The sequence below is a fragment of the Carassius auratus genome, unplaced genomic scaffold (assembly GCF_003368295.1).
Source record: "Carassius auratus strain Wakin unplaced genomic scaffold, ASM336829v1 scaf_tig00214282, whole genome shotgun sequence".
Classification (NCBI taxonomy): domain Eukaryota; kingdom Metazoa; phylum Chordata; class Actinopteri; order Cypriniformes; family Cyprinidae; genus Carassius; species Carassius auratus.
In genome coordinates, this window is record NW_020527593.1 from 685079 (window position 1) to 700003 (window position 14925).

The window sequence follows — 14925 nt, forward strand, 5'->3', positions numbered from 1 at the left end:
AATATAAACCAGAGAAATATTCTTAAATAATATTAAGCTAAAATAGGAATTAAAAATTGAATATAAAAATACACACATCACCCTTAGAAGATGGATTCTTACAAACTCTAATTGAAATGAAGAATAACATAAAGTGAAAATACATGGAGTGTTATTGACGTTTTGGTTGTGTAATTTCACTGTATCCCGCTGGTTTAAAAGAAACATCAGTTCTTTTAAACTGCCTTGAAATAATCACGGAAAATTACAGCAGAGTTTTTACAACAGCTGAGCGGAGTGAGAACAGGAAGACTGAAAAGGATGTTCCTTTATATATGATCTTAAAGAAGAGACTGGTTTGATTATGCTAACATTTGAGTCCTCTTTATGTAAATCATTACATTTAAAAATGCAATATTGTTAATATAAAATTTAATTTCAATAGCTGAGTGTTTTATTTTCAGATCAGATTCTGACAATTTCCCTCTTCATCTTCATAAGACATCTTCTGCATTGCCTCAAAACAAGCAACAACAAGAAAATATCAGCTCCCCCTACTTTGAGTAAATCCTTACACGAGTATATCATTACTGTGAACTTCTCAGGGAACTTAACAGGAATATGTTTGCAGTTTGTCCTGTGGGGAGAAACACCTACAGCATGAACCACTAAGAACAGGGTAGCAAATCTCAAGAAACACCTGTAAGGCAAACATAGCACCAAGGATGCCTAGGATCCACAGGCTAATGATCTGAACCAGGTCTGTTAACCAGAGGAACAAGCAGCTCCAGAGGTGCTTTAATGCTCCAAGGCATTAGCCTAGGAGAACTAAGAATTATAGTTGGTTTTGTGGTGCCACACACCGGCATATTTGAGTCACATGCTTTCCATAAAAAAATAAAATAAAAATAAATAAATAAATAAAAAGTTTGGCGACACAGTTTTTTGTTACTGAAACAAAAGGTTTGAGGGCTTCCAATATATGTGGCTGAAGGGAAACAAATGCAAAAACATTAAGTCATCTATGAAAGCAAAGCAATTAAATAAAAAGACAATATATCATATATTATTAAAATTATGAGTATGTAAAAAAGTTGCCTTGTTTTTTTTTTTTTGTTTTTTTTTTTCAGATCCGCAGCTACTGAAAGCTGAATTTCTTGTGATTGCTTGTCCCTCACAACAAACAATGTTGGAACTGCATGGCAAAGAACAGATAAAGTGAAAGTTCTCATAAAAACAACTATAAGAAACTTGAGTGAAATTACTTGCTAATTAATGGAAACGAACTACCTTGAAGTCCTATACCTTCTTGAGGTCTCTGCTCTGAACTCCTTGCTTTTGATGACTTGGAAGGATGGAAAACCGTGACCAAAAATTAATAAATAAATAAAAAGGTTACATAAACTGTACTGTCAACTCCTTAAAGAAGTTTTAGACACACACAATATTTGAGATTTCTTGCCCTCTATACAATGCTTCAAGATAATCACTTCCAACCAACTTGTAAACATTGAACTGGAAAGCAGCCGTAAGGACTGTGCCTTTCTCAGCCTTCAGTCTCCCCAGTCATGAAGAAGGCGCCTCAAGATCCAGACCATGGGCTTCTGTCTAAGCTAATCAATCAACATGGTAAGCACTAAGCAGTCTTTTCAGGCTTTAAAGACAAGCTCCACTCATCCATGGCTTGAAACCTCAAGAGAGAGATCAGCAATCAACGGGCAACGGGTTCTCAGTGTTAACTGTTTATGGGATGAAGAACAAATGGATCAAATTTAACATTTAGCATCAAGAGAGAACTTGTGAATGAAATTAATCTTTTTAAGTGTGAGCTTGCTAAATACATCTTGCTCCCTTAAGTACAAAAACAAAGACACTTCATATCAAAACATTTTAAAAGATCACAGTCTTTCACAGGCTGTTACCAGTGTGCTATTTGTTTCCCTTAGACATCTTGGGGTTCTTTTAGAAGAGAGGGAAGAGATGCTTTTATCCAGTGCTTAGCACCCTTCTTATATATATATAATCCTGGTGGCTGAAGCCAGAAGCCCTTTTATCTGATACTGCCAGTGCAGGTGGGATCGATAACGCCTTGGCCTGCGACTGGGAGACAGTTCCTGGATGATCACAGCCCCCTTCTGTCCTAACTCCTATTGATCTTCATTATTTCCACAGGACCACGCTGCCTTTCCCAAACCCTACCCAGCAACTTTAAACCAGCCCACTGTGTGCATTTCATTCCTAATAATGTAACCCATTAGTAAAAAGTCTTATACAATATTTATATTGTGTAATTTGGGTTAAATTTGTTGCATTTATCATCTAGAGATAATCTTAACTTTGTGTATGTTGTGAAGGTAAAAAAACAAAAAAAACAATGAATGACTTCAGTGCACTGATCTTTACCCCCTTTGTTGTAAATTGTGCAAAAAGTTTTTTTTAAACTCAGTTTAATTGACTCATTTTACCATAGCACTTCTGCAGAAATGTAAATAGGTTGTCTCTGAGGTAATACCGTGTCGACAAGGTGACTTTCAACACATGAAATTATTTATCCATTAAGATGGTGAGCCAAATATGAGATCGTTCTGCACATAAATCTTACCTAGTGAGCCATGACTGTCTAGATTATCACACTCATTCCTTCTTTCATCGTTCATTCAATACACTGGACCACCAAGTTCAAACCTGACAATGACATTATAGATGTATCAAGACATGATGAATTTCAAAAGAACCAACACAATGGGATTTGGTCAGCAGCATGTGATAGCATGTGGCACCTGGAGACCCTGATAAAATGATGATGACTTGCACCTAATAACTGATGACAAACTAGTCCACTGCTTCTTTATATTAATCAACAAATGTGGCTGCACTTTATTGCCTCCCCCTGGTCTCATCCTGAATGAAAATGTGAAAATGCAAAAGGTGAAATAAAAAGACCGGTTAAAAGAGAGTGTGATAAACAGAAGCCACAACAAGTAAATGAGAACAGTTTATTGAATGGTAGAGCTCTAAGGTGCCACTCTTCCTCACAAAGTAAGGCTAATTCAATTCCCTCACATGTCTCAGCAAAGAGTGCGCCGCATCAAAGCTGTGCTGGAAAACACAGAATGATTGTAACTCAATTGCTGTCAGCCCGTCATTGATTACACACTGGCATAAAGTCGAGTGCAGAGACAAAAGACTTTCCTGTCCTTCCCTGGACTTTGTAATCACCTTTCTGATGTTTGAAGACTGTGAATCATCCTGTACTGCTAATAAAGCCTGCACAGGTCAAAAATGCCTCTCAAGATACAAACAGTAACCAGACATACTTAAAAAAACTCTCACAGAGCGACATGTGAATGGAGAATGTTGTGAAGGAAGGCAGTCCTGCATTCATTTTCATTTTCATTCACTTATTTTTTTTTATTTTTTATATATCAGAATTGGGTTATAACTTTTCTGCTTTTCCGTTAAGTGTCAGAAGTGTGACTTTTATTTTGACAGCACTGAGAATACTATCAATTAAAAAAAAAAAAAAAAAAAAAAAGTTTGACTATTATTAGAAAGGTAGAGGCTCTCTCACGTATAGTTTCTAATGTACAATTGGCATGAAACAAATACATATTTTTTATTTAAACAAACATAAATATTTGATTCCATGAACCCTGCAAACAAGCACATCTAGCATTTTGATCTGGTCTATATTTAAATTGATAAAACGTCAAGTTCATTTTATTTTCAAATAGTTTATTTATAGTGTAATAAATAAAGCTGCAGATATAAATCTTTAAGTTACATTAAGTAGTGATATCATATATGTTGGTACACACACACACACACACACACACACACAGACATTTTGAGCTCCTCAGGAGATCAAGACAGTGTTTTTTGTCCTAATGTCTCTCATCTGGGACTCAACGGCACTCTTTAATGAGGAGTTGGTGCCATTAATGACTATGCAGCTGGTGCTGAATGCTGTCTATGCAGTCTATTATCTGGCATGCTAGCATTAATGTCCTTGAATGCATACAAGTAGAAAACAGGTCAGAAACAACCAGAACTCTCTGGGGCCATGGTTCATTAATAGTCATAGTCCATGTGAGGGATTTTTCTACAGGTTGCATCAGACAGTATGTTAGACAGTATGTTAGCAGGTGCAGAAGACAGACAATTATTTGAAATAAATTACTCAACCTTCACTGTTCACTGATTCTTAAGATACTGAGCACCATTAACACTCATTAAAAATAATACAATGTAAATAATAATCAAAATAATCATTAATGATCAAAATAAAATAAAATAATGCCACTGAACATCGAAATGATTCAGAGAAGACTTGGGAGAAAGTGCTGTGGTCAGATGAGACCAACATTGAGCTCTTTGGCATTAACTCGACTCATGTTTGGAGGGAGAGAAATGCTGACTATGACCCCAAGAACAGCATCCCTACAGTCAAGCACGGAGGTGGAAACATCATGCTTTTGGGCTGTTTCCTGCTAAGGGTACAGGAAGACTTCACGAATTGAGGGGCAAATGCACGGGGCCATGTACTGTTAAATCTGGGATGAGAACCTCCTTCCCTCAGCCAGAACACTGAAGATGGGTCATGGATAAGTCTTCAAGGATTACAATTACCCAAAACATACCACCAAGGCAACAAAGGAAAGGCTCAAGAAGCAGCACATTAAGGTCATGGAGTGGCCTAGCCTATAGAAAATCTGTGGAGGGAGCTGAAACTTTGAGTTGCCATGAAAGCAAAGCAACCTTTTAAATAACCCAATCCTATGTCATCTTACATTTCATAGAGTTGACTGTTAACAAACATGATGCAGGGCAACAAGTCAATGTGTGATGTAGCCTATAAAATGCAGTTCTTTGCCCTTAAATTTAACATTAATTAAACCAGGGTTTCCCAAACTGGGCTTAATGTAAGAACTGCAGTGGGTTTGTGAGTTCCTAAAAAGCAAAAGTTAAATAGAACATTGTATGTTAACATTGAACTGTGTTGTTAAATGATTGAAATATTCACTTCCTCAGAGATACTCAGAAAGTAAATATTTCATGTCAAAGGGGTCTGGAAGGTTGGGAATAGTTGGGAATCCCTTTGTTCCATACATGGTGATGGTCTGATTACTTGTGCAGAAAGCCTACTTCACACCAGCAGCAAGAGTAAATCCATGTTTTAAATTAATCTGGTGAACTGATGATTCAATAGCCCATTCAAAAAGAGAGCCGTTTACATGAATCAGCAGTTTGAATGAATCGAATGCATGAATGACTCAATTGACTTACGTATAATGACATTTAGCCTATACTGCCATCTACTGGCAGTTTCTTATTTAGAATATTATTTCATAAAAATAGAAAAAAGTAAAAAGAAAGTTATAGTTCTCTCAAAAATAAAAATTCTGTCATCACTTGCTCACCCTCATGTAGTTTTAAACCTGTAACACTTACTTTGTTTTAATGGAACCAAAAGAAAATAATGAAGAATGTTGGTCACCAGAAGAAAAAGAAGAATGCTTTTTTTACCTTATAGCATTCATCATAACAAAATCAACTATGAAATAAAAAGTTGAAATTAGAACATGCAAAGTCATAATTGAAATTATGAGATTTAAGTGAGACTTAAATAATGTTATTAAGATTGATTTACTAAAGCATGAATTATTTAGGTCAAAACTGCCATACAGATAGCAGTAAAATAGATCTAAAGTTTCAGCAAAGTTTAGATTTAAGCCATAAGTTCTAAATGAAATGCTGCATCGAAGTCAAAAAAAAAAAAAAAAAAAGATATGTCAATGTGAGATTATCTAACTTGAACCAAATAACAAATGCAACAAAGTCTGCACTCTGAGCTGTTTGGGCTGAATTTTTTCCAGAAGTGCAATACTTTGTTTAGAGGTTCAGAACAAGCCGTAACCAGAATGTCTGAGGAATTTCACCACAGGGATAAGAGCACAGTTAAAAAGAGGTTCACATTTTAGCTTGCACATTTTTTACTGAAAACCACACAATGAAAAGATGGTTCTTCAGTTTCATCCATCAAAACTCTCTAGGAGTAAAACAAAAACTCCAGTAACTGGAGTCGAGTCCAAGCACTGTTCAGTAGGTGATGTCCTGAAGGCTAGAGCAAAACACACTCTCACACTCCATGCCTTCTGCGAAATTGAGCAACAGATCTGTCACAACACAGACCTGCAGAGACATTACCCCTTTGTCATAGCGGTTCAAGAAAAGCTCTGTGTTCCAGCCGGCATTTGAGATGCCAGATATGACAAGCGGAAGCTCGGCTTCAGCAGGACACATCTACATTCACCTGAGGTCTGGCTGAGACGCTTCGTGACAGCTCGACACAACCCCATCCTTCCTCTGGTTCGGAAGAGCACAAGTCTTGACTGCTAAGTCACTGGCTCTCTCTCCCAGCCTGTTTGCCAGGTTTCCCTTTTCATATCTAGTCTCTCTTCCTTATAGTAAATTCATGTCCATCCTAGTCTCAAGGTCTTAACTCTTTCTCCCACTGCTACATTTTGTCTCTGTGACCTTTGATAAACCTCCTGGGTGACGCAGACAGACACAGAAAAGTTTGGTATATAGAACCAGGCTAACGGTCTTTGAAATAGTGACCATGGTCTGCAATGTGCTGCTTCTCCAGAGATCTTGTACTGCATTTATGTTCCTTGAAGCTGCCGTCTTTATCAAAGCTTCTTATATGAAGTTTAACATAACCTATTGGGGGCAATTCAGCGGGACATAAAGGCTATAAGTCACAATCCACAACAAAATAATAGAAAGGAAAAAGTCGAACAGGTAGAAATAGGTTAGGTTTAGTATAGAAGACACCGTTTGGGATTTTAATATTTAAGTCTAATTGGCATTAATTAAAAAGTGAGTCACAAATATAGCAATAGGCTCTCTGCAGCTGGGTTGCTTCTTTTCTCAGCATGAGGCTGGATTGTGAAGCTCTTTTCCAAAGCTTCAGCGATAGCTTTCTGGCTTTTGAGAAAATATTGATGGAGGATAGTGGAGCTTCAGCCCTATCTAGTGGTGCCTTAGTGAAATGATCAACAATGATCTTTTTCCCACTGTGAAGACTATCTCCAATGATGAAAATAGACTACATAGTAGCATGCTCTTCTGGACCCTAATTCTGCTGCTAGTAGAATATATAGAAGAAAGATTTAGAACAAAAAATATTAACGACAGTTGAAGTTGAGGTCTCTTTCTCTCTGAAGCACACATTAATGAAATTCAAATAAATAAATCACTACATAAAATATTAAATTAAAGCTGCAGTAGGGAACTTTTGACGCTCTAGCGGTTAATAAACAGAACTGCTTGCGTCTTATGGAAGAACATCGTAGCCGGGACTACTTCTCTCTGTTTATGTCTATGAAGAATCACAAAGGTACTGGGTTACTCCGGCACGGTACCCCCGAAGCAATTTTAAATTTGTCCGAATATAAACACTTATTATAGGTGTACCCTAGTGATTCAGAACAAGCTAAAAACACGGTTTGGAAAATGGATTCATGGTGTACTCGCTTATTATGTTCATTTTTCTACATTTTGAACACAAACAAAGTTACGGACCACAGCTCTGATTGGTTATTTTTTACCGGGAGCGCATGACTTTCTGCAAATGGCAATAGGAGCACTGGGAGGAGCCAGAGGAGCTTGATTTTTTTCACAAATTATCTGTCTCATATTCTACTGTCAGGACATAATGACAGGTTTAAGAAATATGTAAAAAAATATTTTTTTTTTACAAAAGTTCCCTACAGCACCTTTAATATTAAATCAAAATATAATTAAATCAAAAATTACAGTCAAGATTATTACATTGTTACAAAATATTTGTTTCAATTAATTTTGTTTTAATTTCTATTCATCAAAGAATCCTGAAAAAAAATGTGACCTCAATGTACAAAAAAAAAAAAAAAAAAAAAAAAAAAATCTTACTGAGCCCCATATTTTAAACGGTAATGCATTTAATAATCTTTTAAACAACTTTCTGTGTTAATGGAAATCTAAAGACAACCACCCTTGATTATTATTATTTATTTATTTTTCTTTAAATTAGAAAATAGTAGGGGTGTAACGATACGCGTATTCGTATTGAACCGTTCGGTACGACGCTTTCGGTTCGGTACGCGGTACGCATTATGTATACCGAACGGTTCGTTGGAGTATTTAATTATATTTGAAAAAAAAAAAAAAAAAAAGAGAGAGAGAAATATAATGATATGCGTTCAACAAGGTAGCCCAATAACCCAAACAACGTAACAGGCAACGCCCCTGACACTCCCGAAGAAGAAAAAAACACCATCTTATATGTTTATGTTAGGCTACTCAGCAGGCGCTCGCTCACTCAGTACACGCTGAAGGCTCGTTGCAAAATAGCCAATGCGTTTAACAGACTAGAAATGAGAAGATCCTCCAATAACCAACAGGTCTGGTGTTTGGGTGCACTTTGGATTCCCTTTAAGCTATAATGGTGATGGCAAGAGAGTGGTGGATAAAAAAACAACGGTATGTCTTTCTCCTCCTTTCCAAAGCGCTCGGGCAGAAGCGCTCATGAGGCGTCTGTCTTTGCTAAGCAACAATGACGTGCTCTCTCCATGAGACGCGGAAATTTCAGCGAAGGATAAATGGATTTGCAAGCTCTAAAAATCGCTTGCAGTAGCTCTGCTACTAAATTTATTTCAAAATTGCAATCCATATACAACTATGATCAGCTGATCCTTCATCTTGGCTGAGCTCTCAACGTTGTTACGGGAAAGGATGAAGCTGATTGGTTGGTTCTTGTCACATGACCCGCGGTGCGCTTGCGGCATTCTGAAAAGTTGAGATGTTTTTACATTTTGCTGTATCTAAAACGTATCGAACCGAACCGAACCGAACCGTGACATCAGTGTATCGTATCGAACCGAACCGTGAATTTTGTGAACCGTTACACCCCTAGAAAATAGTATTTATTAGTAAATAAATCGTTTTATTCAAATGCCTGAAAACATTACTGTAATGAGAAATTGTGGTTAGGAAATGTACTTAATTATCATAAATACATTAATGTATCGATGCTAAATGCAGTCTGTTAAGATTTCTGTAAAGGAGTGGCAATGAGTGTCAGGTTTACAGTCAGTGAGGGCTTAGGATACAATGTCTTACAGCTTTTAAAATTTCATGTTTTATGTATGTCGGCGAGAGATATGCATTAGAGGCACTTGCTAACAATGTTTATACCTGGGTCATAAAAAAAGGTATTATAAATCCTGCTCAGTATTCAAAATGGCATAAGTTTAATGTACAATATTTCGAATTGTAGGTCTTGGGACTACCTTATGGCCTGGCAAAGAACCTGTACAGGGATTTCAGTTTAAATCCAACTGTGGGCAAATTTGGCCAGGAAGGAGGTGGGAGGAGATCAGGCCAAGCTAGTTTAGGAAAAACTGAGAAAAGTGCCAAATCAGTGGGGACTGTCGGATGCATGTTCTGCATAAGCTGTTGTGTGTTATAGGTAGACACAAACTTGCCGTGCTGTATATCTGCATGCAAACTCTCACAGATGGGTACAGCATATACAAGCTGACAGCTTGAGGCATTGTATTTGAAAACAAACTCCTTTTGACAGCACAGAGGCAAAAGTTGTATCCAATTACTCTCGCAGAGCCTTGCAGAAGCAACATGACAAACACTTGTGCATATTCACCCACATACACACCACACTGTAACCATGGAACCACCAGCCTGAATGAGGAAATAGCGCTCCAGCCCACTGCACCCTCAGCTACTCTGTCCTCATGTCCATTGTGAGCCTTTCAAGTAAATACAAAAAGTCTTCTTCCTGCTTTCATCTTATCTGCACTTATACATTTCCAGCTTTATGGTATTGAATGTTTCCATGAAAACGCCCTTTGGAGGAATGTTGATTTTTAGGTTTTGGTCTGGTTTCTAAATATAACACTAGCTTATAAACACTTTTTGTTTGACTGATTTTGTTATGACAGAAAAATGAATAATATATAATATATAATATATAATAAATAATATAAAAATATATATATATTGAAAATGTAGTCTAGCTTTATGAAATGTTATTAAACACAGCACTGCCAGTAGCAGATGATGACTCTACATTTTTACAGGACAATGTTATTTCATGCAAAGCCCTTCTCATATTGTTTTGCTTTGCACACCTACAGGAACAAATATTTGCAGTCCTATCAAGTTCTTTGAAGTTTGTTTAGTTTTAAACCAGTCTGAAAAACTTTATTAAATGCTCCCGGTGTTACAAAAAACGAATTACAATAGCAAATCCCCCACAGTGGAGTTGAAGCATAAGTAATGGTTTCATTCATTTCAGTTTAACACTTTCTTTTGGTTTCATTTAACAAACTCCGATGAGTATAGTTATAGATATGGCACAGCCCTCCAGCAAAATCAAGTCTGTCTAGATTGTCAAACGAAGGCAGAGCTTAACCTTTTGATTCCGATGCAGTACAAACAGCTCATATTGAACCTCTCCGACATCTAAAGAAGGTAAGAGACACATAGAATTGATATATTCTCAAACTAAGGGGAAGTTTTATTTATTTATTTATTTTATAATCATTGTCGTTGTGATAGGGATCAAGACTCACATAATTTAGAACAGTACATACATGTAGATAAAAAAAAAAAAAATCTTATGTTGGTTTGTATATTTGTATTAGTAAGTGCTAACTTGTACACTTTAACTTTAACTACTGTAAATTAAATTTAAGCATATTTTGTGATGTACATGCACATATCTGCTAAAAGTAAATGGCAAGTCTACTGTCTAGGGAGTTTCCTGTAAGAAGATAATGCGTCAAGAGAACAAGAAGATATTCAAACTATGAGAACTATTTTGTTGTCTATACAACTTGACAGAGATTTGAACACAATGCTGTTGCAAACTTAATCCATGATAAATCTATTCACTTCTGTGAATACTGCAAGCAGATCTATTATGACAATTGATGACAATAAAGAGAAGTACAGTACATTTACATACATAAGGTACAGATTTATTTACTTTGAAAACACAGCTTGATGTAGGCTGCTATAAAATAATCTGTACAGAAAATGAAAGCCCCCTAAAATAAGCACTTAATGTTGCTTTTAGACACTTTTTATTTTTTTCATTTTTTTTTATCTTAGCTCTACCTCTTTCTTAAAAACAAAACCAAAAAAAAAAAAGATTAAGATTTCTAGTGAAACCAAGTGAAGAAGAAACCAAAAGAAGATGTTTAGCAGGGGAATTCTGCTAGTAGAGAATAGTCATAGCTCATAAACTTATTATAAATTAATGTCATTAATGTATTAGACACATATACAATACATATCTTTTTAAGAGTATGAAAAAAGTCACATCAAATATACTCACTGAATGAATTATATTATTTAGCCATTTAGAATAACTGGGTTAAGCCCATTTAATAAATAAATAAATAAAACCTTTTTGTTAATATTTAGAAAATAATGTAACACAATAAATTATTTAATTTAGGCAACTTTACCATTATCAAATATGCTTTCATTAAATATATTATATTATATTATATTATATATATATATATATATATATATATATATATATATATATATATATATATATATATATATATATATATATATATATATATATACTAATAATTTATTTCATATTATATGTTAATATATTGTCTAATCTTAGACCAGATTTGAATGATTTAAAGCATGCATTTAATGAAAGCATATTTGATAATGGTAAAGTTGCCTATATATATTACATTATAATTTACATTATGAAAAATTTATATCCATTTTGATATTTGCAAAAGGTTGATTATATGATTACTCTGCATTCCTGTGACATACTGCCATTGAACTCATTTATATATTAATGTTTCTTTTCCTTTCGTTTCTTTTTTTTAAACAGGATTGCCATCCTGTTATGAGTAAGGCAGCTCTTTGTGGTGGCAGACATGAACTGGATGTCCTTACAGGTCCTGCTTGGCGGGGTTAGCCAGTACTCCACTGTATTTGGGCGTGTCTGGCTATCGGTGGTGTTTGTGTGTCGTGTCCTGGTGTTTGTGGTGGCCATTCAGCAGGTGTGGAGTGATGAACAGAAAGATTTCATCTGCAACACCGCCCAGCCGGGTTGTACTAATGTCTGCTATGACCATTATTTCCCCATCTCCCACATCCGTATTTGGGCTCTCCAGATCATTTTTGTCACTTGCCCGTCTCTCATGGTGGTGGCTCATGTCAAGTATCGTGAAATGAAGAATGAGAAGTACACCAATGTCCACAAGGGTGAACACCTGTATGCCAACCCAGGAAAGAAGCGCGGAGGGCTATGGTACACCTACATCCTCAGCCTGGTGTTCAAAGCTGGCTTTGATGCATGTTTCCTCTATATTCTGTACCACATTTATCATTTTGACATGCCAAGAGTTGTCAAATGCACTGAGGAACCTTGCCCAAATAAAGTTGACTGCTACATCTCCCGTCCTACAGAAAAGAAAATCTTCACCTTCTTTATGGTGGTCACTTCATCACTCTGCATTTTCATGTGTATCTGCGAGATGTTCTATCTGATTACCAAGAAAATTCGCAAGTGCCTGCTTAAACAGCATCAACGCCTTTTACAGCATGATTACAAAAGGGTGGATCCAACGGCTTCATCCAACCAGAATCTCAGCAACTTTAAAAAGGCAAAGGTCACAGGAGGAGAGAAGGATTCAGAACCAGCATAGTTATCGTCTGAAATGATTGTGATGCAAGCAGGCATTATAAACATTAATGAGACACACTGGACCTTGCTAATAATAAAGATAATGCCAATACACCAAAGGAATATTGCTTTTTCTTGGGACAATAACATATCTATGACAAATTTTGAATTTCATTATTTTCTTATATGCAATCATTTAAATGAAAAAATAAAATAAAATTTGGAAGTGTATTCTTGAGTCTCCTCCACTAAAGGAGCACAGTGTCCCCTAGTGTACAGACCCACTTCAGAGAACAACATAGTGGGGAGGAAACCATAGTAAGAATCCAGTTCCTGGCCTAATACAGTAAATAAAGTGTCCACACTAAAGTCTGACATTTTCTGCAAAACATTGATTAACAGCTACTGGACACACAGAAAGTCTTGAAAGCTGGACTGCACTAACCTAATGAAGTCTTTTCATTTTGCACATCAATACTTTTATGATTTGCTCAAAAACAAATGTAATGCTTCATGTACAGTACATGGGTTTAAGACGTTAAGATGTACAAATCAAAAGTACAATAATAACTAATTAGTATGTGAGGTGAAAGTAATTACACTTTTAATGTCATAAATTTATTTTTGTCGGATATGCCTTACAAGATTGTTACACTGAATTACATTTTAGGGAGTCTCTTCTGTAAATCAGGAAAAAATTGATGATTTAGATTTTTGATTTTTTTTTTTTTTTTTTTTTTTGCTTGACAAAATTGAAATTAAATTAAACAGAAAAAAAGAGGAAAAACTATTTAAAGCATTATTACACTTGATGCTTAAACCCTTTTTCGTCTTTGACCCACTTGCACTGTAAAGTAATAATGTTTACAGAAATATTTTTTGAATATACATATGCTTTACTGTATTTGTTCTTGTTTATTTTGCACATACTGTACTTCAAAGTGAAGCACTACTAAATTATATACTAAATAAAAGCATAAATGAGTACACCATCTCTGAACATATCTCTATTTCTTAATGGTCAATATTACAATTCATGATCTAAATAGTTGTCTGATTTGTCTTGTCTGTTGTCTTTTGTCTAATAAAAGAGAAAAGAGAAAAGGAAAAAGAAAAGAGGGATGTATGTATAAGGCGAAGGGGAGTGTTCCTTGTGTTAAATCTAATTTATTTATTTTTTTATTTTTTTCCCCTATTGTATAGAGGTTATTGTTAAGTACTGGTAAACATTTGAATGAACTTGGCTGGAAAACCAGGTTGATTATTGTACAATCTCTCTGTTTTCTTTGTATTTGCATAATAAAAAACAATTATAAAAAAAAATAAAAAAAAATATTACAATTCATGGGAATATGCCAAAATGTAAATTTTATTTCCAAGTTTAAAGGTACAGGTTGTAGGACCTGCCACTAGAGGGTGCACTACCAAAACAATAATATTCACGTGGTTTGATGGGATTTGTTGTCTTCAGTAAATTATCAAATTAATTGATTACTGTTTAGTCAGATGATAAATAAACCATCCAATTTATTTATTTTTATTTTTATTTTTTTTATTATTGGCTTCGGCCAACTCTACTGATCGATGTCACAATCAATGAATAATACATAAGAGTATGTGAACATAAATAAATAAATGTATGAATGTTACGTAAATATTGAGTAATATAAGCATTAATTCATCAAATCAAATTTGTACTTATGTCTGATACGATCAATTTTCCCCATCCTCCACATCCTTCTATAGTCTCTAGATCATTTTTGTCATTCGACCGTCTCAAACGATATTGACTCATGCCAAGTTCCGTAAAATGAAGATTGAGAAGTACACCAATGTCCACAAGGGTGAGCACCTGTATGCCAACCCAGGAAAGAAGCGTGGAGCCTTGTGGTACACCTGCATACTCAGCCTGGTCTACTTCATTTATAATTTCGACGTGCCAATAATTGTTCAATCTAACTGAGAAACATTGTCCAATTACAGTTGACTGCTACATCTCCCGTCATGTACATCATCAATTGCTCATTAGCGAGGTAAAAATACATATCGTTCTTACCTCAATATAACAACTCCACCCTCATTCAAAAATGGTTTCTATTCAACAAAACTTTCACATATAAACAGAATGACTCACAGTTTCTGCTATGAGCCATTTTCCATGTTTTATCCAATCAGATGGGAAAATACAAAGCTCCCTTTTGACAAACGTT

At 35.4% G+C, this 14925-nt stretch overlaps 1 protein-coding gene across 1 annotated transcript; it reads left to right on the forward strand.

Moving 5' to 3' along the window:
- The first annotated feature begins 10316 nt into the window (after nucleotides 1–10316).
- Nucleotides 10317–13740, forward strand: LOC113091768 (gap junction beta-4 protein-like). Its single transcript, XM_026257400.1, has 2 exons — nucleotides 10317–10515; nucleotides 11918–13740. The coding sequence occupies exon 2, from the start codon at nucleotides 11964–11966 to the stop codon at nucleotides 12735–12737; it is 774 nt and encodes a 257-aa protein (XP_026113185.1). The 5' UTR covers nucleotides 10317–10515; nucleotides 11918–11963; the 3' UTR covers nucleotides 12738–13740.
- The last annotated feature ends 1185 nt before the right edge of the window (nucleotides 13741–14925 follow it).